The 25,257-nt window shown below is 40.3% G+C and overlaps 1 protein-coding gene across 2 annotated transcripts in view; it reads right to left on the minus strand.

Moving 5' to 3' along the window:
* SNCAIP (synuclein alpha interacting protein) overlaps nt 1-25,257 on the minus strand; it is a 92,001-nt gene that overhangs the window by 15,169 nt on the left and 51,575 nt on the right. For both annotated transcript variants that reach the window (XM_010590427.3, XM_010590421.3), the window contains 2 exons: nt 20,953-21,078; nt 16,327-16,496 (listed from right to left, as the gene is read on the minus strand). In XM_010590427.3, the coding sequence (XP_010588729.2) occupies nt 16,327-16,496; nt 20,953-21,078 (296 nt within the window). The remainder of the gene's footprint in view (nt 1-16,326; nt 16,497-20,952; nt 21,079-25,257) is intronic.

Here is a 25,257-nt window from a genome sequence, read left to right on the forward strand (position 1 = left end):
TTTAATACATGGCTACGACTGTAAATGAGTAGGTATAAATTTTTTTTCAAGATAATTTGCAATAATTATTCAAAAGCCTTACAAATGCATATAATCTTTATCCTTGAAGTTCACAAATTTTCCTAAGGAACCAATCAAAAGTTCCCAAAAGGACGTTTGTTGCTTACAGTAGTGACAAATTTTAAGTTACCTAAACACTCACCAATAAGGACTGAACAAATCAATTATGATTATTTATATAATGATTTGTTCAGTCCAAACATCATTATATAAATAACCATAATTGATATAATGACATCTATTAAAAATAATAATATATTTTTATATCTAAGGGCATGGAAAAGGTTTCCTTAACATATTTTTAAATAAAAAGGGAAGCTACAAAATACTATGTGTGTTGTTGTTGTTGTTGTTAGGTGCCATTGAGTCGGTTCCAACTCACAGTGATCCTATGCACAACAGAGCGAAACACTGCCTGGTCCTGAGCCAACCTTACAGTCGCTGTTATGCTTGAGCTCATTGTTGCAGCCACTGTGTCAATTCACCTCGTTGAGGGTCTTCCTCTTTCAGCTGACCCTGTACTTGCCAAGCATGATGTCCTTCTCCAGGGACTTATCCCTTCTGACAACATGTCAAAGTATGTAAGATGCAGTCTCGCCATCCTTGCTTCTAAGGAGCATTCTGGTTGTACTTCTTCTAAGACAGATTTGTTTGTTCTTTTGGCAGTCCATGGTATGTTCAATATTCTTTGCCAACACCACAATTCAAAGGCATCAATTCTTCTTTGGTCTTCCTTATTCATTTCCCAGCTTTCACATGCATATGATGTGATTGAAAATACCATGGCTTGGGTCAGGAACACCTTAGTCTTCAAGGTGACATCTTTGTTCTTCAACACTTTCAAGAGGTCCTTTGCAGCAGATTTACCCAATGCAATGCGTCTTTTGATTTCTTGACTGCTGCTTCCATGGCTTTGATTGTGGATCCAAGTAAAATGAAATCCTTGACAACCTCAATCTTTTCTCTGTTTATCATGATGTTGCTCATTGGTCCAGTTGTCAGGATTTTTGTTTTCTTTATGTCGAGGTGCAATCCATACTCAAGGCTGTGGTCTTTGAACTTCATTAGTAAGTGCTTCAAGTCCTCTTCACTTTCAGCAAGCAAGGTTGTGTCATCTGCATAACACAGGTTGTTAATGAGTGTTCCTCCAATCCTGATGCTCCATTCTTCTTCATATAGTCCAGCTTCTTGGATTATTTGTTCAGCATACAGATTGAATAGGTATGGTGAAAGAATACAACCCTGACATGCCCCTTTCCTGATATTAAACCAATCAGTATCCCCTTGTTCTGTCCAAATAACTGCCTCTTGATCTATGTAAAGGTTCCTCATGAGCACAATTAAGTGTTCTGGAATTCCCATTCTTTGCAATGTTATCCATAGTTTGTTACGATCCACATAGTCGAATGCCTTTACATAGTCAATAAAATACAGGTAAACATCCTTCTGGTATTCTCTGCTTTCAGCCAAGATCCATCTGACATCAGCAATGATATCCCTGGTTCCACGTCCTCTTCTGAAATCAGCCTGAATCTCTGGCAGTTTCCTGTCAATATACTGCTGTAGCCGTTTTTGAATGGTCTTCAGCAAAATTTTGCTTGCGTGTGATATTAACAATAAAAAGAAAAAAAAGATAGTGTTCTATAATTTCCACATTCAGTTGGATCATCTTTCTTGGGAATAGGCATAAATATGGGTCTCTTCCAGTCAGTTGGCCAGGAAGCTGTCTTCCATATTTCTTGGCATAGACGAGTGAGCACCTCCAGTGCTGCATCTGTTTGTTGAAACATCTCAACTGATGATCAATTCCTAGAGCCTTGTTTTTTGCCAGTGCCTTCAGAGCAGCTTGGACTTCTTCCTTTAGTACCATCGGTTCCTGATCATACGCCACCTCTTGAAATGGTTGAACATCAACTAATTCTTTTTGGTATAATGACTCTGTGTATTTCTTCCATCTTCTTTTGATGCTTCCTGCGTCATCTAATATTTTCCCCATAGAATCCTTCACTATTGCAGCTCAAGGCTTGAATTGTTTCTTCAGTTCTTTCAGCTTGAGAAATGCCAAGCGTGTTCTTCCTTTTTTGGTTTTCCATCTCCAGCTCTTTGCACATGTCATTATAATACCTTACGTTGTCATCATTTCTTGCTTTTTCTTTAGCTGCTTGACGTTCATGAGCAAGTTTCAGAGTCTCCCCTGACACCCATCTTGGTCTTTTCTTTCTTTCCTGTCTTTTCAATGACCTCTTGCATTCTTCATATAGGATGTCCTTGATGTCATTCCACAACTTCTCTGGTCTTTGGTCACTAGTGTTCAATGCATCAAATCTATTCTTCAGATGGTCTCTAAATTCAGGTGGGATATACTCAAGGTCATATTTTGGCTCTTGTGGGCTTGCTCTGATTTTCTTCAGTTTCAGCTTAACTTGCATATGAGCAATTGATGGTCTGTTCCACAGTCGGCCCCTGGCCTTGTTCTTTCTGATGATATCGAGCTTTCCCATCGTCTCTTTCCACAGATGTAGTCAGTTTGATTTCTGTGTGTTCCATCTGGCGAGGTCCATGTGTATCATAGCTGTTTATGTTGGTGAAAGAAGGTATTTGCAATAAAGAAGTCGTTGGTCTTGCAAAATTCTATCATTTGATTTCTGGCATTGTTTCTATCACCAAGGCCATATTTTCCAAGTACTGATCCTTCTTCTTTGTTGCGAACTTTCGCATTCCAATTGCCAGTAATTATCAATGCATGTTTGATCAATTTCAGACTTTACCAGCTGGTATAAATCTTCTATTTCTTCATCTTTGGCCCTAGTGTTTGGTGCATAAATTTGAATAATAGTCGATTAACTTGTCTTCCTTGTAAAAAAAAAAAAAATACTTGTAGGCGTATGGATATTATCCTATCACTGACAGCATTGTACTTCAGGATAGATCTTGAATGTTCTTTTTTTTATTTTTATTTTTAATAACTTTTATTAAGCTTCAAGTGAACGTTTACAAATCCAATCAGTCTGTCACATATAAGTTTACATACATCTCACTCCCTACGCCCACTTGCTCTCCCCCTCTTGAGTCAGCCCTTTCAGTCTCTCCTTTCTTGACAATTTTGCCGGCTTCCCTCTCTCTCTATCCTCCCATCCCCCCTCCAGACAAGAGTTGCCAACACAATCTCAAGTGTCCACCTGATATAATTAGCTCACTCTTCACCAGCGTCTCTCTCCCACCCGCTGACCAGTCCCTTTCATTTCTGATGAGTTGTCTTCGGGGATGGTTCCTGTCCTGTGTCAACTGAAGGTCTGGGGAGCATGGCCGCCAGGATTCCTCCAGTCTCAGTCAGACCATTAAGTTTGGTCTTTTTATGAGAATTTGGGGTCTGTATTCCACTGATCTCCTGCTCCCTCAGGGGTCGTCTGCTGTGCTCCCTGTCAGGGCAGTCATCGATTGTGGCTGGGCACCAACTAGTTCTTCTGGTCTCAGGATGATGTAGGTCTCTGGTTCATGTGGCCCTTTCTGTCTCTTGGGCTCTTAGTTGTCGTGTGGCCTTGGTGTTCTTCCTTTTCCTTTGCTCCAGGTGGGTTGAGACCAATTGATGCATCTTAGATGGCCGCTTGTTAGCATTTAAGACCCCAGACGCCACATTTCAAAGTGGGATGCAGAATGATTTCATAATAGAATTATTTTGCCAATTGACTTAGAAGTCCCCGCAAACCATGTTCCCCAGACCCCCGCCCCTGCTCCGCTGACCTTTGAAGCATTCATTTTATCCCGGAAACTTCTTTGCTTTTGGTCCAGTCCAATTGAGCTGACCTTCCATGTATTGAGTGTTGTCTTTCCCTTGACCTAAAGCAGTTCTTATCTACTGATTAATCAATAAAAAAAACCCCTCTCCCACCCTCCCTCCCTCCCCCGCCTCGTAACCTCAAAAGTATGTGTTCTTCTCAGGTTTACTATTTCTCAAGATCTTATAATAGTGGTCTTATACAATATTTGTCCTTTTGCCTCTGACTCATTTCACTCAGCATAATGCCTTCCAGGTTCCTCCATGTTATGAAATGTTTCAGGGATTTGTCACTGTTCTTTATCGATGCGTAGTATTCCATTGTGTGAATATACCACAATTTATTTACCCATTCATCCGTTGATGGACACCTTGGTTGCTTCCAACTTTTTGCTATTGTAAACAGAGCTGCAATAAACATGGGTGTGCATATATCTGTTTGTATGAAGGCTCTTGTATCTCTCGGGTATATTCCGAGGAGTGGGATTTCTGGGTTGTATGGTAGTTCTATTTCTAACTGTTTAAGATAACACCAGATAGATTTCCAAAGTGGTTGTACCATTTTACATTCCCACCAGCAGTGTATGAGAGTTCCAATCTTTCCGCAGCCTCTCCAACATTTATTATTTTGTGTTTTTTGGATTAATGCCAGCCTTGCTGGTGTGAGATGGAATCTCATCGTAGTTTTCATTTGTATTTCTCTAATGGCTAATGATCGAGAGCATTTTCTCATGTATCTGTTGGCTGCCTGAATATCTTCTTTAGTGAAATGTGTGTTCATATCCTTTGCCCACTTCTTGATTGGGTTGTTTGTCTTTTTGTGGTTGAGTTTTGACAGAATCATGTAGATTTTAGAGATCAGGCGCTGGTCGGAGATGTCATAGCTGAAAATTCTTTCCCAGTCTGTAGGTGGTCTTTTTACTCTTTTGGTGAAGTCTCTAGATGAGCATAGGTGTTTGATTTTTAGGAGCTCCCAGTTATCGGGTTTCTCTTCATCATTTTTGGTAATGTTTTGTATTCTGTTTATACCTTGTATTAGGGTTCCTAGGGTTGTCCCAATTGTTTCTTCCATGATCTTTATCGTTTTAGTGTTTATGTTTAGGTCTTTGATCCACTTGGAGTTAGTTTTTGTGCATGGTGTGAGGTATGGGTCCTGTTTCATTTTTTTGCAAATGGATATCCAGTTATGCCAGCACCATTTGCTATCTTTTCCCCAGTTAATTGACACTGGTCCTTTGTCAAATATCAGCTGCTCATACGTGGATGGATCTATGTCTGGGTTCTCAATTCTGTTCCATTGGTCTATGTGTCTGTTGTTGTACCAATACCAGGCTGTTTTGACTACTGTGGCTGTATAATAGGTTCTGAAGTCAGGTAAGGTGAGGCCTCCCACTTTCTTCTTCTTTTTCAGTAGTGCTTTGCTTATCCGGGGCTTCTTTCCCTTCCATATGAAATTGGTGATTTGTTTCTCTATCCCCTTAAAATATGACATTGGAATTTGGATCGGAAGTGCGTTAAATGTATAGATGGCTTTTGGTAGAATAGACATTTTTACTAAGTTAAGTCTTCCTATCCATGAGCAAGGTATGTTTTTCCACTTAAGTATGTCCTTTTGAATTTCTTGTAGTAGAGCTTTGTAGTTTTCTTTGTATAGGTCTTCTACATCCTTGGTAAGATTTATTCCTAAGTATCTTATCTTCTTGGGGGCTACTGTGAATGGTATTGATTTGGTTATTTCGTCTTCGGTGTTCTTTTTGTTGATGTAGAGGAATCCAAGTGATTTTTGTATGTTTATTTTATAACCTGAGACTCTGCCAAACTCTTCTATTAGTTTCAGTAGTTTTCTGGAGGATTCCTTAGGGTTTTCTGTGTATATAATCATGTCATCTGCAAATAGTGATAACTTTACTTCTTCCTTGCCAATCCGGATACCTTTTATTTCTTTGTCTAGCCTAATTGCCCTGGCTAAGACTTCCAACACGATGTTGAATAAGAGCGGTGATAAAGGGCATCCTTGTCTGGTTCCCGTTCTCAAGGGAAATGCTTTCAGGTTCTCTCCATTTAGAGTGATACTGGCTGTTGGCTTTGCATAGATGCCCTTTATTATGTTGAGGAATTTTCCTTCAATTCCTATTTTGGTAAGAGTTTTTATCATGAATGGGTGTTGGACTTTGTCAAATGCCTTTTCTGCATCAATTGATAAGATCATGTGGTTTTTGTCTTTTGTTTTATTTATGTGATGGATTACATTAATGGTTTTTCTGATATTAAAGCAGCCTTGCATACCTGGTATAAATCCCACTTGATCAGGGTGAATTATTTTTTTGATGTGTTGTTGGAGTCTATTGGCTAGAATTTTGTTGAGGATTTTTGCATCTATGTTCATGAGGGATATAGGTCTATAATTTTCTTTTTTTGTAATGTCTTTAGCTGGTTTTGGTATCAGGGAGATGGTAGCTTCATAGAATGAGTTGGGTAGTATTCCGTCATTTTCTATGCTTTGGAATACCTTTATAGTAGTGGTGTTAACTCTTCTCTGAAAGTTTGGTAGAACTCTGCAGTGAAGCCGTCCGGGCCAGGGTTTTTTTTTGTTGGGAGTTTTTTGATTACCGTTTCAATCTCTTTTTTTGTTATGGGTCTATTTAGTTGTTCTACTTCTGAATGTGTTAGTTTAGGTAGGTAGTGTTTTTCCAGGAATTCATCCATTTCTTCCAGGTTTTCAAATTTGTTAGAGTACAATTTTTCATAATAATCTGAAATGATTCTTTTAATTTCATTTGGTTCTGTTGTGATGTGGTCCTTCTCATTTCTTATTCGGGTTATTTGTTTCCTTTCCTGTATTTCTTTAGTCAGTCTAGCCAATGGTTTATCAATTTTGTTAATTTTTTCAAAGAACCAGCTTTTGGCTTTGTTAATTCTTTCAATTGTTTTTCTGTTCTCTAATTCATTTAGTTCAGCTCTAATTTTTATTATTTGTTTTCTTCGGGTGCCTGATGGATTCTTTTGTTGCTCAGTTTCTATTTGTTCAAGTTGTCGGGACAGTTCTCTGATTTTGGCTCTTTCTTCTTTTTGTATGTGTGCATTTATTGATATAAATTGGCCTCTGAGCACTGCTTTTGCTGTGTCCCAGAGGTTTTGATAGGAAGTATTTTCATTCTCGTTGCTTTCTATGAATTTCCTTATTCCCTCCTTGATGTCTTCTATAACCCAGTCTTTTTTCAGGAGGGTATTGTTCATTTTCCAAGTATTTGATTTCTTTTCCCTAGTTTTTCTGTTATTGATCTCTAGTTTTATTGCCTTGTGGTCTGAGAAGATGCTTTGTAATATTTCGATGTTTTGGACTCTGCAAAGGTTTGTTTTACGACCTAATATGTGGTCTATTCTAGAGAATGTTCCATGTGCGCTAGAAAAAAAAGTATATTTTGCAGCAGTTGGGTGGAGAGTTCTGTATAAGTCAATGAGGTCAAGTTGGTTGATTGTTGTAATTAGATCTTCCGTGTCTCTGTTGAGCTTCTTACTGGATGTCCTGTCCTTCTCCGAAAGTGGTGTGTTGAAGTCTCCTACTATAATTGTGGAGGTATCTATCTCGCTTTTCAATTCTGTTAAAATTTGATTTATGTATCTTGCAGCCCTGTCATTGGGTGCATAAATATTTAATATGGTTATGTCTTCCTGATCAATTGTCCCTTTTATCATTATATAGTGTCCTTCTTTATCCTTTGTGGTGGATTTAAGTCTAAAGTCTATTTTGTCAGAAATTAATATTGCTACTCCTCTTCTCTTTTGCTTATTGTTTGCTTGATATACTTTTTTCCATCCTTTGAGTTTTAGTTTGTTTGTGTCTCTAAGTCTAAGGTGTGTCTCTTGTAGGCAGCATATAGATGGATCGTGTTTCTTTATCCAGTCTGTGACTCTGTCTCTTTATTGGTGCATTTAGTCCATTTACATTCAGGGTAATTATAGATAAATAAGTTTTTAGTGCTGTCATTTTGATGCCTTTTTATGTGTGTTGTTGACAATTTCATTTTTCCACATACTTTTTTGTGCTGAGACGTTTTTCTTAGTAAATTGTGAGATCCTCATTTTCATAGTGCTTGACTTTATGTTAGTTGAGTCGTTACGTTTTTCTTGGTTTTTATCTTGAGTTATAGAGTTGTTATACCTTTTTGTGGTTACCTTATTATTTACCCCTATTTTTCTAAGTAAAAACCTAACTTGTATTGTTCTATATCGCCTTGTATCACTCTCCATATGGCAGTTCAATGCCTCCTGTATTTAGTCCCTCTTTTTGATTATTGTGATCTTTTACCTATTGACTTCCATGATTCCCTGTTATGTGTATTTTTTTTTTAATTAATCTTAATTTGTTTGTTTTTGTGATTTCCCTATTTGAGTTGATATCAGGACGTTCTGTTTTGTGACCTTGTGTTGTGCTGATATCTGATATTATTGGTTCTCTGACCAAACAATATCCTTTAGTATTTCTTGTAGCTTTGGTTTGGTTTTTGCAAATTCTCTAAACTTGTGTTTGTCTGTAAATATCTTAATTTCGCCTTCATATTTCAGAGAGAGTTTTGCTGGATATATGATCCTTGGCTGGCAGTTTTTCTCCTTCAGTGTTCTGTATATGTCGTCGCATTCCCTTCTTGCCTGCATGGTTTCTGCTGAGTAGTCAGAACATATTCTTATTGATTCTCCCTTGAAGGAAACCTTTCTTTTCTCCCTGGCTGCTTTTAAAATTTTCTGTTTATCTTTGGTTATGGTGAGTTTGATGATAATATGTCTTGGTGTTTTTCTTTTTGGATCAATCTTAAATGGGGTTCGATGAGCATCTTGGATAGATATCCTTTCGTCTTTCATGATGTCAGGGAAGTTTTCTGTCAGGAGTTCTTCAACTATTTTCTCTGTGTTTTCTGTCCCCCCTCCCTGTTCTGGGACTCCAATCACCCGCAGGTTATCCTTCTTGATAGAGTCCCACATAATTCTTAGGGTTTCTTCATTTTTTTTAATTCTTTTATCTGATTTTTTTTCAGCTATGTTGGTGTTGATTCCCTGGTCCTCCAGATGTCCCAGTCTGCCGAGTCTGCTCCTCTGACTTCCTAGTGCGTTGTCTAATTCTGTTATTTTATTGTTAATTTTTTGGATTTCTACATGTTGTCTCTCTATGGATTCTTGCAACTTATTAATTTTTCCAGTATGTTCTTGAATAATCTTTTTGAGTTCTTCAACAGTTTTATCAGTGTGTTCCTTGGCTTTTTCTGCAGTTATCCTAATTTCATTTGTGATATCATTAAGCATTCTGTAAATTAGTTTTTTATATTCTGTATCTGATAATTCCAAGATTGTATCTTCATTTGGGAAAGATTTTGATTCTTTTGTTTGGGGGGTTGGAGAAGCTGTCACGGTCTGCTTCTTTAAGTGGTTTGATATGGATTGTTGTCTCCGCGCCATCACTGGGAAACTAGTTTTTCCAGAAAATCCGCTAAAAAAAATGCAGTCAGATCCCTATCAGAGTTCTCCCTCTGGCTCAGGCTATTCGGATGTTAATGAAGCCGCCTGGGGAGGGTGGGGGAGGGAACAGAGAGATAGGAGAGTAGCACCTCAGAATATAGCCAGAGTTGCTTGTCTTGCTTGGAATGACTATTATATCTGAGATTCCCGCGGGGCGCGTCGCCTATGTGTGCTGGCTGTGTGGAGATTGCCCCCGGGGGGTCTGGCCCGCTGGAGTCACAGTCAGATCCTCCGCTTCCAGCCCCACGCCCAGCGTCAAGGCTCCCCTACTGGGACGGTGCACTCTCGACTCCAAAATCAGTCGCTGCCTCCCGGGGACTTCTCGTCCCTCCAGCCGCGTGGCCGTGCCGCATCCGAGAGCCAGTTGGGCCTCCTCCCGGGGTTAGTTCACATGGGTGGAGCAGCTCCCCGTGCTTGTGCCGTGACCGAGTGTCCCGGCTGGGATGCTGTTCTCCCCGCTCCAATTCCAGTCGCTGCCTCCCGGGGACTTCTCCTACCGGCTGCGTCCCACACCGCCCGCGTGACCCGGCTGGTCCCCTTCCCGGGGTTAGTTCAGGGGGGTGGAGCAACTCTCTGTGTTTATGCCGTACCTGCGTCCAGTCCAAATCCCTGCGGGACGGTTCCCCGGCTCGGACGCTGCTCTTTCTGTTCCAAGACCAGTCACTGCCTCCCGGGGACTTCTCCTACCGGCTGCGTCCCACGCCGCCCGTGGAACCGGCTGGTCCCCCTCCCGGGGTTAGTTCAGGGGGGTGGAGCAGCTCTCTGTGCTTGTGCCGTACCTGACTGGTACGCTGGCTCCAGGCTCTGGAAACAATCGCTGCTTCCCCGTATTAGTTCGTTCTCTGTCTCTAAATCTGTGTTTGTTGTTCAGGGTTCGTAGATTGTTATGTATGTGATCGATTCACTTGTTTTTCCGTGTCTTTGTTGTAAGAGGGATCCGAGGTAGCGTCTGCCTAGTCCGCCATCTTGGCTCCGCCCCTCTTGAATGTTCTTTTTGACGATGAATGCAACACCATTCCTCTTCAAGTTGTCATTCCCAGCACAGTAGGCTATATGATTTTCCGATTCAAAACGGCCAATACCAGTCCATTTCAGCTCACTGATGCCTATGATATCGATGTTTATGTGTTCCTCTTCATTTTTGACCATTTCCAATTTTCCTAGATTCATACTTTGTATGTTCCAGGTTCCGATTATTAATGGATGTTTGTAGCTGTTTCTTCTCATTTAAGTCATGCCACATCAGTGAATGAAGGTCCTGAAAGCTTTACTCCATCCACGTCATTAAGGTCGACTCTACTTTGAGGAGGCAGCTCTTCCCCAGTCATCTTTTGAGTGTCTTCCAACCTGGGGGGCTCATCTTCCAGCACTATATCAGACAATGTTCCTCTGCTATTCATAAGATTTTCACTGGCTAATACTTTTCAGAAGTAGACTGCCAGGTCCTTCACCCTAGCCTGTCTTATACCCGGAAGCTCAGCTGAAACCTGTCCTCCATGGTTGACCCTGCTGGTATCTGAATATCGATGGCATAGCTTCCAGCAATCACAGCAACACACGAGCCCCCACAGTATGACAAACTGACAGACACGTGTGATATAATCTTATTTTTAAGAAAACTAGCTATATATCTCTACATGTATACATATCAACAGGAAAAAATCTCTAAGAATACACTTCAAAATTTTACTCTTTTTAAATTATTAATTTAGTGATCAGAACATAATTGTTATGGATTTAATTGTGTCCTCCCAAAATGGATGTTGTAAATCCTACCTTACCTGTGGTTATAATCTCATTTGGAAAAAAGGTTTTCTTTCTTATGTTAATGGGGTAGTATTTGCATGTCTTAAATCAATTTCTTTTGAGATATAAAAGAAAAGATTAAGCAAGGAAGCAAGTAGAGATGGGGGAAGACTGATATACAGCCACATGAAGACCACAAAGGAGCCAAGGACCAGAAACTGAAAACAGACAAGGACCTTCCTCCAGAGCCAAGAGAGAAAGTCTTCCCCTAGAGCACCCTGAATTTGGATGTCTAGCCTCCTAAACTGTGAGAAAATACATTTCTGTTAGTTAAAGCCACCTACTTGTGATATTTCTGTTATAGCAGCACTAGATAACTAAGATGAAAACAAAACAATTTCCACTTTGGGTAAAAACAATTTAACTTCGTATTTTTTCATATAAAGGGAAAACAATGCATGGCAACACTCAATTTCCTCTGAAAATATAGCATATCAGGAAGTGTTTTAAAGTTAAGAGAAATAGGCTAAAAATCACAGGCTAAAGAAACTAAAACCTATTTAGAAAACACACATTAATTATTACAGAACTTGAAATAAGTACAGTAAACTGGTACTGACTTTACAGGAATAAACAGTATTTACTGAACTCCATAGTATTAGTGTGGTAGGCAGAATAATGGCCTCCCAAAGATACCCACATCATAATTTCTGAAACCTGTGGGTATGCTACCTTACACAGCAAAAGGCAATTAAAGTTGTAGATGGAATTAAGGTTATTCACGAGCTGATTTTAAAACAGGGAGGGTATCCTAGATTATCAGGTGGGTCCAATCTAATCACATGAGTCCTTAAAAACAGAGTAGGAAACAGAATAGGTCAGAGATTGAAAGTATGAGAAGGACTCAACACATGGCTGCTGGTTTTGAAGATGGAGGGATAGGCCGTGAGCCAAGGAATACAACAGCCTCTAGAAGTTGGGAATGATTCTCAGCCATCAAGAAAACAGAGACCTTGTCCCGTAACCACAACGGACTGCTTCTGCCAACAACGCCAGTAAGCAGAAACAGCCTCTCATTCTAGAGCCTCCAGAAAGTCTGTAACAGACTTCTGATGTACAGAACTGTAAGATAATAAGTTGTGTATTTCTGAGCCACTGAGTCTGCTTGCTGTAATTTGCTATAGGAGCAACAGAAACATAATACAATTAGCATCAAACATGGCAGCAGCTCTCATGGGACCGAATGAATGAGTTACAAGTGTTCTTAAGACGATTGCCAAACCTTAGATACTGGTTTAAGACACTGGCGGTGTCCTCTCTGCCAAGTGTTGTTACACATACTCAACCGCTGGCTGCCTAAATCAAATTCTGTGAGAGCAGGTTCTGATGATACCCCTCCATAAATCCCAAGCGGTATCTTTTTTTTTTTTTTCTTCTTCTAAAAGTGGTCAGTCTTAGTCCTACCATTTCATCCTTAAGTCCAGAGAATCCTGTGTTCTCATTTCACTAATTCTGGCAAACTCACTGCTGCAAACTTCATTGGCTAAAGCAAGAGTTAGTAACATTTTTCTGAAGGGCCAGAGAGTAAATACATTAGGCTTTTGAACCCTATGATCTCTGTCACAACTACTCAATTCTGCCTTTTGGCACGAAATCAGCCCTAGACAATACATAAATGAACATGTGGCTCTGTTCTAGTAAAACTTTATTCACAAACATAGGCAGTAGGCTGGATTTGGTGCATGGTTTGTAATTTGCCGATTCAGATCTAAAGAAAGTAAAAAACTAAAATGCATTACAACGTTCTGCTCTTCCTACTTTGCTAGTTGGTATTGCATATCAAGTTTTTAGAAAAACAGTCAGCGAGGGGCTAAAACAGATGAAGAAAAATTATGAGCTGCCTTTAAAAGGTTTACTAGGTGTCTTAAAGTAAATTACACCATACTCGAGAATTAACTATTTGAGGGCAACCGAGTTGACTAATGATGAAATCCCTAGTTTATAGACAAGGTCAATATGAATGGAAAAGAGTGACTCTACTGATTAAATGCTAAAGAACTTATAGACTATAATCATACAAAGAAAATATATGAGTACATTCCTAGGCTCATCAGAGTCGAAATTTGCGTTGCCATGTTTACTAACTGTAAGGAGTTTGTAAGGGTATTCTAGTAGGAAAAGGCACTCAAGACTGTCTCCTACCCAGAATTTTGGACTGAAAAGGCAAGGTTTTCCATCTTTTCTCCCGCATCTATCTAAGTTATTTGTACCCTGGGGCCTCAGGGCACGGTGGACTGTGGCTATACTAAGTCAATTCTATATTCATTTCTTGTTTTGTCAGTTTCATTGAGACACACAGAAAGTAAAAGACCAGGGTCTACAACATAACCCCTCATATTTTATCTTGTCATTGGCCTAAGTACTTCCATAAAAGTGTCTACAGCATTCAGCTCTGGAAAGAACTGAAGGGCTGTTGGCTATTAGTGTATATGTGTATTTTATCCTGGGATCATCAACAGAGAGAGCTGCCAAGACTCTGACCTTGAAGAATTTGCCAATAAAACAGCTATTATAACTCATGAAAGCTGCTCAGACTGCATGGTACAGAGACTGTAGAAAATGTTTTTTCAGTGTTTTCTCTGAATACGAGCCTTTAGAAAAAGCATTCTATTGAATCATTTTGAAGTTCGCCTTTTTGAATAGGTCCATACACTACTTGAGGGAGTGGAAATTGGGACATTATTTTTGGAAGGCTACGAGGCAATCTGCACAGCCACCACCTGTCTGTCCGTGGAGACTTGTGTGTTGCTATGATGCTGAGCAGGTTTCAGTGGCACTTACAGACTAAAACAGATTAGGAACAATGGCCTAACAGTCAACTTCCAAAAATCAGCCAATGAAAATCCCATGGATCACAATGGTCCAAGCTGCAACTAATCATGAGGATGGTGCAGGACCAGGCAGCATTTTGTCCCACTGTGCATGAGGTTGACATGAATCATGGTGACTCAACAGCAGCTAATAACAATAAGTAGGCAATACCTAACCACATTTTAAATGTGTATGCCCTTTGTTCTATGAATTTCCTTTTTAGAAATTTATCTTTAGGAACACCTACACATGTATATGGTTAAGAGCTTAGCTGTTAACCAAAAGATTGGCAGTTTGAATCCACTGGCCGTTCCTTGAAAACCCTACAGGGCAGTTCTACTCTGTCCTATAGGTTCACTATAAGTCAGAATTGACTTGACAGCAACAGGTGTACATGTATATAAAGACATGTGTACAAGGATGTTCACTGTGGCAAGTTAACTTATTGAATTATAAATTTGTGTACATTTCCCCCTCAACTACATTCAGGCTTTTATGCTCACCTTCCCCATGGGGTTTTGAATAATTGGGCAGAGGATGCTCAGAGGTAACCCCTTCATTTATAGTATTTTATTGTGTTTAAGGTGAAAGTTTACACAGCAAATTAGGTGCCCATTTAACAATTTCTACACAAATTATTCAGTGACATTGGTTACATTTTTTTATCATTCTCATTCATTCCATTCTGGTTGTATCATTTCCAGTACTCTAGCTTCTCTGCCCCCTTACCTCCTCATATTTGCTTTAGAGTAATTTTTGACTATTTGGTCTCATTCAATTTTTTAAAGGATCTCATTACTCACAGATGATATTATTTTAGGAGCCAATTTGTTATTTAGCTAAAAGGTGACCTCAAGGTATAATTTTGGTTTAAGGTATAAAGAGTATCTCAGAGCAATAACCACTTTATCTTTAAATTTTAATGAAAAAAAGAAAGTCTGGACTCATTAAAGAGATTAGTCTAGATATGGGGGTGGGGGACATAGGCTCATGTCTCTAAGGGAAGAGAGTGAACAGTACAGAGAGGAGGGAGGCTTCCCCAAGCTTAGCAAGGAGACAGAGGGTCCAAGGTCTTGTCATATTGTTGAATCAATTACAGTTAAGACCTCACATCTACCACCAGGTCTTTTTTCAAAAGAGCTGTATTCAGGGAAAAAAATATAACTTAAAAGTAGGGGTACATCATTTTTAAGGATTAGCCTCCTAATCTGTCCATACTACTTGGAATACTGATTCTGATTTTCTGTGATCCCTTCCCACCACGGCATGTTCTAAGGACAGAGCTTTGGAACAAGCCAGTACAGATCTTCCCTCAGGTGGGCATCAGTTCCTTAGTCATTCAACCTACTACAGACTTACCCGACTATCATTTGGCTCACCTTTCTTAAAGCATATCAAAACAATCTCCCAGACATTCTTCCCTGACATCTAGATAAACAGTGTGTACCAGTTTAATAATCTTATCAAGAAAGGAAGTGACTTTAGCTAGTCACACAGTGTTTTAAGCAGCTTTATGCTGACTGAGTACTCAATTCTGAGGATTCATGAATCACAACTGCTTACTTTTTTAAAATAACTTTAGTTGGTGAAGGTTATGAAGTTATCTATGATTTCCCATTTTCCTCCTTGGGAAAACTGAGAAACTAGCCCAGACCTAGCCTCCTTTATGCTCTTTTTGATTTCCTGGAATATTAAGGACAGAAGCTCTGGAATGGTACCTGTGTGTGCTTTCCGCACCCTACTACATAACCTGTGGCCCTGAGATATGAACACAAGAGAAAGGCCTAAGTTCCCTGCTGTGGGTGCTTGTTTTGCACATTTTAATTTAAATATCATTTTATCTTTGCTGAGATAGCATCTTCATCCTTAACAGTGGCTGTGAGGACTTGGGACAAAGGAAGAAAAGTGAGGAGAATGTTAAGAATTCGCTGTACAATTAGAATGAATAAAGCTCATAGAAGCACTTGGCTGAAACCTACTGTTCTTGTTAGCTGCCATCAAGTCAGCCCCTGCCTCATGGCAACTCCATGCATAACAGAACAAAATGCTGCCTGGTTCTGTGCCATCCCCATGACAGGTTGCGCATCTTCATTGATTTATTTTCAGAAGTAGATCACCAGGCTTTTTGTCTGAAACCATCTTAGTGTGGAAGCTCCTCAAACCTGTTCAGCATCAGAGCAACACACAAGCCTCCACTGGCAGATGGGTGGTGACTACACATGAGATACACTGGGTGGGAATCAAACCCAAGTCTCCTGCATGGAAAGCAAGAATTCTACCACTGAACCACCACTGTCCTAAGCTGACACCTAAGCACAACAAATTACAGGTCAGACTTGTTATGCACTGAATAGGACACTTACTCCTTCAGCTGCTTGGTTAACTTAACCACCTGAGAGGCCAGCGACATGCAGGTCTCCACTACTACCAGGTACCGGGAGCACAGGGTGTGACCGTGCCGCTCAGCGCTCTGGGAGGGCTTTTCCCCTGCGTGGTTCTGCATGGTGACATTTGCTCCATATTCAACCAAGGTCTGTCAGAAAATGAAGAAGACACGTAATTATATCAGGACCTCCCTCTAAACATTTTTTGTAAAACCACTCTCACAGAACGTTGAATGGGACTTTTTCTCTTATTCCAAAACCAGTTACCAGAGCCCGCAGCAGTGGGCAAAAATGGACCATCATTACAAAACAGAGCCTCTAATGAACTTTCAGCAGTTGATACCTCCCTTCAGAAGATGTAGCTGCTCCTACTAATCCCCACCCAAGCTGACAGAGGGAGAGGACTGGAAAGGTGAAGAGGTTGCAACTGTTCTTAGAGTCCTTGCCTTTATGCAGTGTGTAGTATTTGTGGTGAGATGTTTTGTCCCTTTCAATGGGTGGGCTCTAAGAGAACGACTCATGAAACCAGGGGACACCTGTAAGAAGGGGAGACTGGCATTTTCTTTACCCATTCCTACTTGCTTGGGTAGCACACCTGCTGATCTGTTGCTGAGTCTATCTGATTAGGAGTAAAAAGAACTAAAGAGAGATGACATAGTGGATGGTGGGGAAGCTACGAAGCAACCCACACGAGCCATAGCAAAGATATGTCTTGAGAACTGAGCAGCCTTTGTAGAATGCAGCTTGGCGTGAGCTCTCTTGTCGCCGTTGTTAGGTGCCACTGAGTCGGTTCCGACTCATAGCGACCCTATGTACCACAGAATGAAACACTGCCTGGTCCTGCACCATCCTTACAATCTTATTATGCTTGAGCTCACTGTTGCAGCCACTGTGTCAATCCATCTCATTCAGCTCTTATCCTGCCCCTGTACTTTATCAAGTGTGATGTCCTTCTCCAGAGACTGATCCCTCCCGACAACATGTCCAAAGTATGTAAGATGCAGTCTCGCCATCCTTGCTTCTAAGGAGCATTCTGGTTGTACTTCTTCTAAGACAGACTTGTTCATTCTTTTGGCAGTCCATGGTATATTCAATATTCTTCGCCAACACCACAATTCAAAGGCGTCAATTCCTTTTCTATCTTCCTTACTCATTGCCCAACTTTGACATGCATATGATGCAATTGAAAATACCATGGATTGGGTCAGGTACATCTTAGTCTTCAAGCTGACATCTTTGCTTCTCAACACTTTCAAGAGGTCCTTTGCAGCAGATTTACCCAATGCAATGCGTCTTTTGATTTCTTGACTGCTGCTTCCATGGCTGTTGATTGTGGATCCAAGTAAAATGAAATCCTTGACAACTTCAACCTTTTCTCTGTTTATCATAATGTGGCTTACTGTTCCAGTTGCGAGGACCAATAGTTTGTCATTTACCCCACTAAAAATCAAGAGCACCTTCTAGCAGCAAGACGCAGTAGGGTACACTCCAGGTGGAGGGAGCTGTATAGGAGAGAAGGAGGCGAAGTTGGGGCTGGATCTCCCATGCCAGGTAACAATGGGGAGCCTCCAGGGGCCCTCTGAAGACCTCTCCTACAGTGCCCACCAGAGAGTCAGCATCTGAAGGCCTACCACAGAGGGTACTGGTGGCAAACCACAGTGAGCCAAAGAAGCAGTGACATCTTTCAAGGAGAGTGCCATGAACTTTCCCAGTTAACAGAGACATTTGACTTTTTCCCTGCATACCTCCTTTTTGTCCCCAGTGCTGGGGTTCAGAAGAGAGGGGAGGAGGCTAAAGTGGTGTGTCAAAGCCGTTCATGGCTCCCCACTCCCAGTCCCTGAAACCCTGAGTATAATCTAGGTTGGGGAGGGAAGGCTTTGAATCAGAAATGAGATTGAGATTTTAAACTAGTCCGGAGTAAGTTTTAATAGTCAAAGGTAAGCAGAAAGTTACGGAGTCTGGCCAAGGTCTCATTAATACAGGAGAAAGAGATTTGATGGAACATGGTTGAAATAAATAACTGAAAGAAAAATCAAAGCTGTTTTGTATTTATACTTTGATAACATTAGATTTCACAAAAAATATTCCACCAATATTCATCAACCATCACAATCTGAGATGTTCTGTGACAATATCATGAAGAGATTGTAGACCCTTGGATCTATTTTTTTTTCCTAGGCTACTTAGACTCAGAGGTCATTAGGAGCTTCATTTTCCTTTTGGTTTATGATCACTCACCATGAAAAGGTCAATTTACCATAGAGCCATTGCCATCTACCTCACAAGAGTTTTACAGACAGCATGTCGACATAGAGCTCTCAGGGCACTCAGAGAGACTCAATATAAACACACACTGTTATTGGTCCCCTTTGTCTCTGACCTCTGCATTTTTCTTTCCAGTGTTTTCCTTACTCAGTCCCTCCTCACCCGTAGAAGGTCCCCCCTTGTTCACTCACTTTTCTCTTTGTCTCTTTTTTTATCTTTTTTTAAAATCTCACACCCAGTGGATACATCCTCCTCCAAGGTTATCCAAGTTTCCACGTGTATAGTACGTAGTGCCAAAACTATCACTGGCGTTAAGTGGTGTGATGAATGCTCCGAAAGGACAGACTGCCTCTCTTCAGAGGTGATTAATATTTCACATATTAAAAAGAAAAAAGAACTAAAATCCCAAAACAGAATTAGTGATATCAAATGATTTTCTCTGCCTTTCAGTCATTTATTAGCTGATAAAAGGTTCATTTCAAGACTACTAAATATCAGAGCTTTTTTACATGGGAAAATGTAGTTTTTGGTTTTTATTCAATTATCTTTCTGCCACAAAAAAATAATTCTAGTCCTTTAATCTTTCTGCAGATCCTGGTAATAATTTAAAATTTTCTACTTTCTGTACTCTCCAATTTATTATCACTCCTGTTAAAACTCGGTGCCTCAAATTAGAAGATGGATGCTTTGCCAACAACAATGCGAAAACTTGCAGATACTAAAATCTTTCTGTCAAGTTCATTTTCCAAACAAAAGTTCCATGTGAGTAGATACTCCAGAGAGCTTTCTGCTGTTACTTCTGTTTTTGTTTTTATTCATCTCTTACCTTTTATGTTTACAGTTTTTCCATGACTTCTGTCATTTCCTGAGTCCTCTCTATCTTCCTGAGCGACTGGTTCTCACTGGCTGGTTTTTCTGTTTTAGATACAGTGTACCTTGTACCCAGCAGGGCCTCAGTAAATACTTGTTGAATAAATGAGCATATTACGTGAGTTTGCAATGAAGAAAACAACACATACAAAAGGCAAAAATGTGTTTTCCTAGAGGCTGTTATACAGCAGTACGAGTTTGGTGAGGTAACAGGAATTTCTCTAATCACAGCTTTCAGCTACATGTTGTCAACCCCCCTTTCCCATACGTTAGGTAGTTGTGGGAACACATTCATAGATTTTTGGTTGTTTCCAATTATAAGAATGGTCTCATTATGATCATTACAATTCAGGTTCATAACTAAAAATTCAGGCTGAAGCTAAACTCAACTTTGTTTCCAATGCAAAGCCTTTCCTCTCCTCTCTGCTCCTCTTCGTTCTCCTTCAGCTACCCTCTGTCTTTGCTTTGTCACTGAGGGCCTTCAGAGTCTTCCAGGTGAAAAGTCTATCTGGTTTTTACATTCATTCACACATACCCCCAACTTGTGCATGGGCTTTCCCAGCACGCACTGTTCAGATGGTGGAACCAGGTTTGGCTCAGAGCTTCCTGTAGCTGAGGGACCGGATGCCCGCTATTCCACTGGCAGGAACCCCATCATACGCTCGAAGCATCTCTCTTCAAGTGCCCCCTCATGTGGCTTGGGGCAGGGGAAAAGCTCCCTCCCCTCTCCCATGGCTTTGCTCCCCAACCTTTTTATATCATTGTGCACGTAGATAATGAAAATATTTGTAAGTCCTGTTGGGCTGCTTGAGGCAATTAGACAGAGTGGTTGCCAGCAAAGGCCCTGCCTAGCCACTCACAGGCTAAGGACATCAATATTTAAGGCCCCCTGTAACCCCTTCTGGGCCTTTTGGGCATGCATTTCAAGAAGCTCATTCCTATTGCAGAGAAAAGGGAAAAATCCATAGAACCATTCCCCTAAACTACTACTCTCTACTCTGAAGAATTCTTCTAATCCATTCCTGTAAAATCAGTCCTGTTCTTCATCTACCTGGGAAAGGAAGGTATGGTGATGATGGCAAGAAGGGTTCTGCCACCTGACAGATGACGATGTTAGTCTGGTAGTGAGTTGCCTGCTGTCTTGAGAACATGGGGCGTGGGGCGGGGGGGCGGTGGATATTTAGTGCCTGCTGTCCTCAACACTGGGGCTTTAATGCTGAGAGAACTGGAAAAGTGTATTTCCTGTGACACACAAAAAGAAACTTAGGGCAGTTTATGCCCACATTTGTGTGGATTTCTGAAAAACTACAACTATATCAATATAATTCCTTATTGTTTACTACTATAATACAAAATCTTGATTAAATCCAGACATTCATCCAGTATACAAAATTTTAGTCTTTCTCTCTCTTATTTAAAAAATTACTTGATAAACTCATTTCACTGTGCAAAGCAGTCTGCCTTGTGTACCTGTATGCACCCGAGGTAGCCATGCTGTGAGGCTATGTGAACGGCGCTGTTGCCATCCTGGTCCACTTCATCCAAAGAGATGCCCTGTTCTTGCATAAACTGAAGAAGCCACAGAAGAATCTTTTCCTATAAACACAAAGGCAGTTGGACTTAATGGGATATCACAAAGGAAGTCAAATATAAAGACAGGCAAAAAAAAAAAAAAACACTTCATGTTTGAAACTTAGATACGACCCAGCTTACCATAAAAATAAAAAACACACTGCCATCAAGCTGAGTCTGACTCACAGCGACCCTACAGGACAGAGTAGAACTGTCCCATTGGGTTTCCAAGGCTGTAATCTTTACGGAAGCAGATTGCCTCATCTTTCTCCCTCAGAGCAGCTGATAGGGTCAAACTGCTGACCTTTCAGTTAACAGCTGAGTGCTTAACCACTGTACCACCAGGGCTGCTTCCAGTTTACCATAGCAAGAGAAAATTCTCATTTAGTTTAAACTGAAAATTCATGAATCTCTGACTGAAAAGAATGATAGAGGACTGCAGAAAGAATTTTAAGAGCAGGAAGTTACTTTGGAAATCCTCTTGTTCCACCTGCTGTTCTATAGAAATCTGAGTACCACCTCAAAGTCACACAGCTTGAGAGATCCGAAGTTGGAACTAGAATTCAGAGCAAGGTAATGTTTTCGGTACTGTGTATACTGTCTCCAGGTTTCAAGAATATTATAAAAACCCTGGACTATGAAGATAACTAGCTTCTACTTTTAAATTTATAATCCTTCGACCATGACTTCTTAATCCCATACCTGCTGCAATCAAGGGGCTTACAAAAAGAGGCAGCACCTTAAAATGCCAAGTATAACCTCATTGAAATAAAACTGGGATACCCTTGATTTTTCTGACCAAATGGTGGTGGCTTAATGGTAAAGCTTTCTCTTCTTCCATGCTAAAGTGAGGGAACCCAAAGCTTGGAACACAAACCTTTCAAAAGCAAAGACAGACAGCAGTCAGCATATTTTGTCATAATCTGTTTGCATTTTACCCACTGAGTCTTTTGTGGTATTTTCATGTTGTGCTTGGCTTTGGGAGAAGGCAGGGGGATGGGATTTCAGCGTTTTAAAATAGAAGAATTAAATATAAAGTTAAAAAGCATGCGAGTGGTAAAAACAACAGCATGAAGTTCAGTGGGTGGAATGTGACATTTAAAAAGATAATTATGTGTTTGAAATAGCCGTGAACCTCTTTGTAGCCTTTAAAAAGATTCCCCCCTCTCCCAGTTATTTGCTCAGATTGGTCATGAACTTTTTTACTTTTCTGGATTAAATTTGCCTTCACCTTCTGAACATGCCAACTAATCTGCTAAAAGAATGTTGGATAAAAACAACCAACTCCTTTAATGTTTCTCCCCTTACGCTGGGGAGAGGGGTACTGTTTATGAAGGTCTCTGAGACATCAGGAACAGACTGAACATTCCCACTATACTTTTCCCAAATGAACAAGCAGGGAGTAAGACCCTTCAAGATCAAACAGAGAAAAATGTAACTAATGCCTACAACCTACCAAGAATGCACCCAGAGATTTCAGGATGAGGGTTAGCTGCAAAAGCAGACAGACCTTAGAGAGAGCGAAACCCTCAAGAGTCCTTAGAGAATGAGGAAGAGGAGAATGTGGAGGCCAGGGCTGGGAGTTAGAATTGGGATACGCTTAATCCCCTTCTTCAGAAGCAAACCTGGAGAAAGTTGGAGATGATATTTGGATCAAAGTGAGTGATATGTATCACACATGCATGAGGTAGAACCACTTTCTCTATTTTTCCTACTTAAGTAGGGGCACAAAACTGAACTACTTTTATTTGGAGACAGATGAGTGAACTATGAATGTTAACTCCTTCAAAGATTGGGTGAGTGGAATTATCTCAAGAATAAAGGACACAATCAACTGGATTGAAGACAGTGGCTAAGACAGGGGGACTTTAAGAAAGCAAGTTGCTGTGCCTCTACGGGTGAAAAGGATGGCCACACCTCATGCAGAACAAACCCTCTTCCATGCGTCATTCTCATACTTGTGGTGACTTGGTTGGTCCCATGATATTGAATCATGGAATCTTAATATTGCAGAGTATGAGAGATGTTAGGGCGTTATCAAAACTCCACATCCTGATTTTACAAATCAGAAAACTGAGGGAGTGTCCCTGATACCCTAGCAGTTTCTTTCTTTAGCAAGTGAAACTCAGAGGAGTTTAACAGGTGCTTAGAAATGTTTCCTAAATACCTCCTTTTCAGGTTTTCCAGATCCACTTAAGTATTAGAGTGGATACGTTTATTCGACATGCACAGAAAATGCCCTTTCCTAAAATTCAGAGTGTTTTGATCTTTCAATAATGGGGTTGCATAAAATGGAATACTACTTTTTGTAAGACTGAGCATTTTTCCCCATGTAGAAATATGGGGGAGAATCTAGGGATCTGCACTTTGCATGGGTTTGATAATCTAAGAGAACAAGACACCATGAGTCCGTGTGAGGCAAGAGTTGTCTTGGCTCTTGATGGCTCTCCAAGTCAGTTTCATATCATATTATTACAATAACCTCCTTCTTCTCTTATAACAGCATGAATAACTCTTTCTTCCTTACAGTTAAAGATCTTCCCTAATCCAAAATGCATGGAGATAGACAGAAACAAAAGTCTCCCCTAAGTTATGGTGCAGAAAAGTACTACTGAAAGTCACTGGCTGACTATACACCTGGTCTTCTAACAACCAACACTTAGGACTTCTGAGGTGGATGTGGAGATGGCAAGAATCCCCGGTTTTCTAAGAACGTATTCAGTGTCCACTCAGAGAAACTGCACTTTCTTCTCTGATTCTGGAGAACATGCCAGCAGAGATCCACATCCTACAATTTAAACAGTGACTTATATGACAGATGCCTGATAAGGAGGACAGGACAATATGACTATCTTCTCCAACTAAGAAAGCCCCATGTTAATGTACACGTGTATTAGGTATATACGTAATGGTGCCTACTTCCCCTGTTAGCTCTACAGCTGTGCATGTGTGTGTGTGTGTGTGTGTATGTGTCTGTACAGAGAGATGTTAAAGGAAGAATATAACTTCAGATCTTGATTTTCCCATAAGTACTGCTTTCAGAGATCATTCAACGCAGCAACAATGGTAGAGAGGCCCTTCTGTATCATTTGTTCCACAGAATGCCTCTCTAACTTACAGTTCATCTTTCCACCCACACATCCATCTATCTACTCAACTTTCATCTATTGACTGAAAACTTTCTTCATGTACTAGTTTTCTCTTACGGGGATTTTCTGTTCTTCTGGTAACCTGTTTTAATGTTGTATTTTGTGTATTCTTGAAGGCAACACAAGTTGTTTAAAATTATGTAAATATACATAATTTATGAGATTTGCTGAACAAAGTCTAATAAAAAATGTAACTGAAAAAGATGCCACAAGTTTTTTGCTGTTATCAGTAAAATCTTGATAGTTTGTAGTGTTCTTATAAGTTTTGAAGGAGTCAGCTTTGTCTGCAATCATGACCAAATCTAATTTGCCATCGATTATTAGATTCATATCAGTTTTTGAGATGTTAAAATGTAAAAAAAAAAAAGGCCAAAAATAATTTCAAAATGTAGAACTCAGAGACTGTAAAATGTGGGGAAAAAAATGTGCATCTAAAAATTTATTAAACAGAGTAAGGCCTAAATAACTCTTTTGTAAGCTTTCTCATACTTTCACTTATAGTGAAATAAATAAAGGAAATAATATTATAACAATCTAAATAATAACAGCCAACATTTGTCTAAAACAAGTTGCCACCAAATTGATTCCTATTCATGGTGACCCCACCCGTGTCAGTTCTCAATGGCTGATATTTTAGAAGTAGATCACCAGACCTTTCTTCTGAGGTGTCCTTGGGTGGGCTTGAACTGCCAACCTTCTGTTAGTAGTCAAGTGGTTAACCATTTGCACCACCCAGGGTGTCCAACATTTGTCTAGTGCCTACTATATGCTGGGCAATGGGCAGTGTTTCATGTGGCTTTTCTCATTTAGTTCTCAGAACAACCCTATGAGGAAGGTTTTATTACTCTCATTTTACATATGAGAAAACTGAGGCCGAGGGAGAGCTTTTCTTTTTTAAAAAATAAACATATCCAGGCTGCATGGCTATTAATGGTAGGGATAGGATTTAAACCCAGACACCTTGGCTTAGGAGCCAGTGCTCTTCCTGACTCTGTTTCCTTCCTCCTGAGTATGAATATCTACAACTGTTCTTCCCCACTATGCCTAACTCCTT

This window comes from Loxodonta africana, chromosome 2, assembly GCF_030014295.1.
Source record: "Loxodonta africana isolate mLoxAfr1 chromosome 2, mLoxAfr1.hap2, whole genome shotgun sequence".
In the NCBI taxonomy this organism is placed as follows: domain Eukaryota; kingdom Metazoa; phylum Chordata; class Mammalia; order Proboscidea; family Elephantidae; genus Loxodonta; species Loxodonta africana.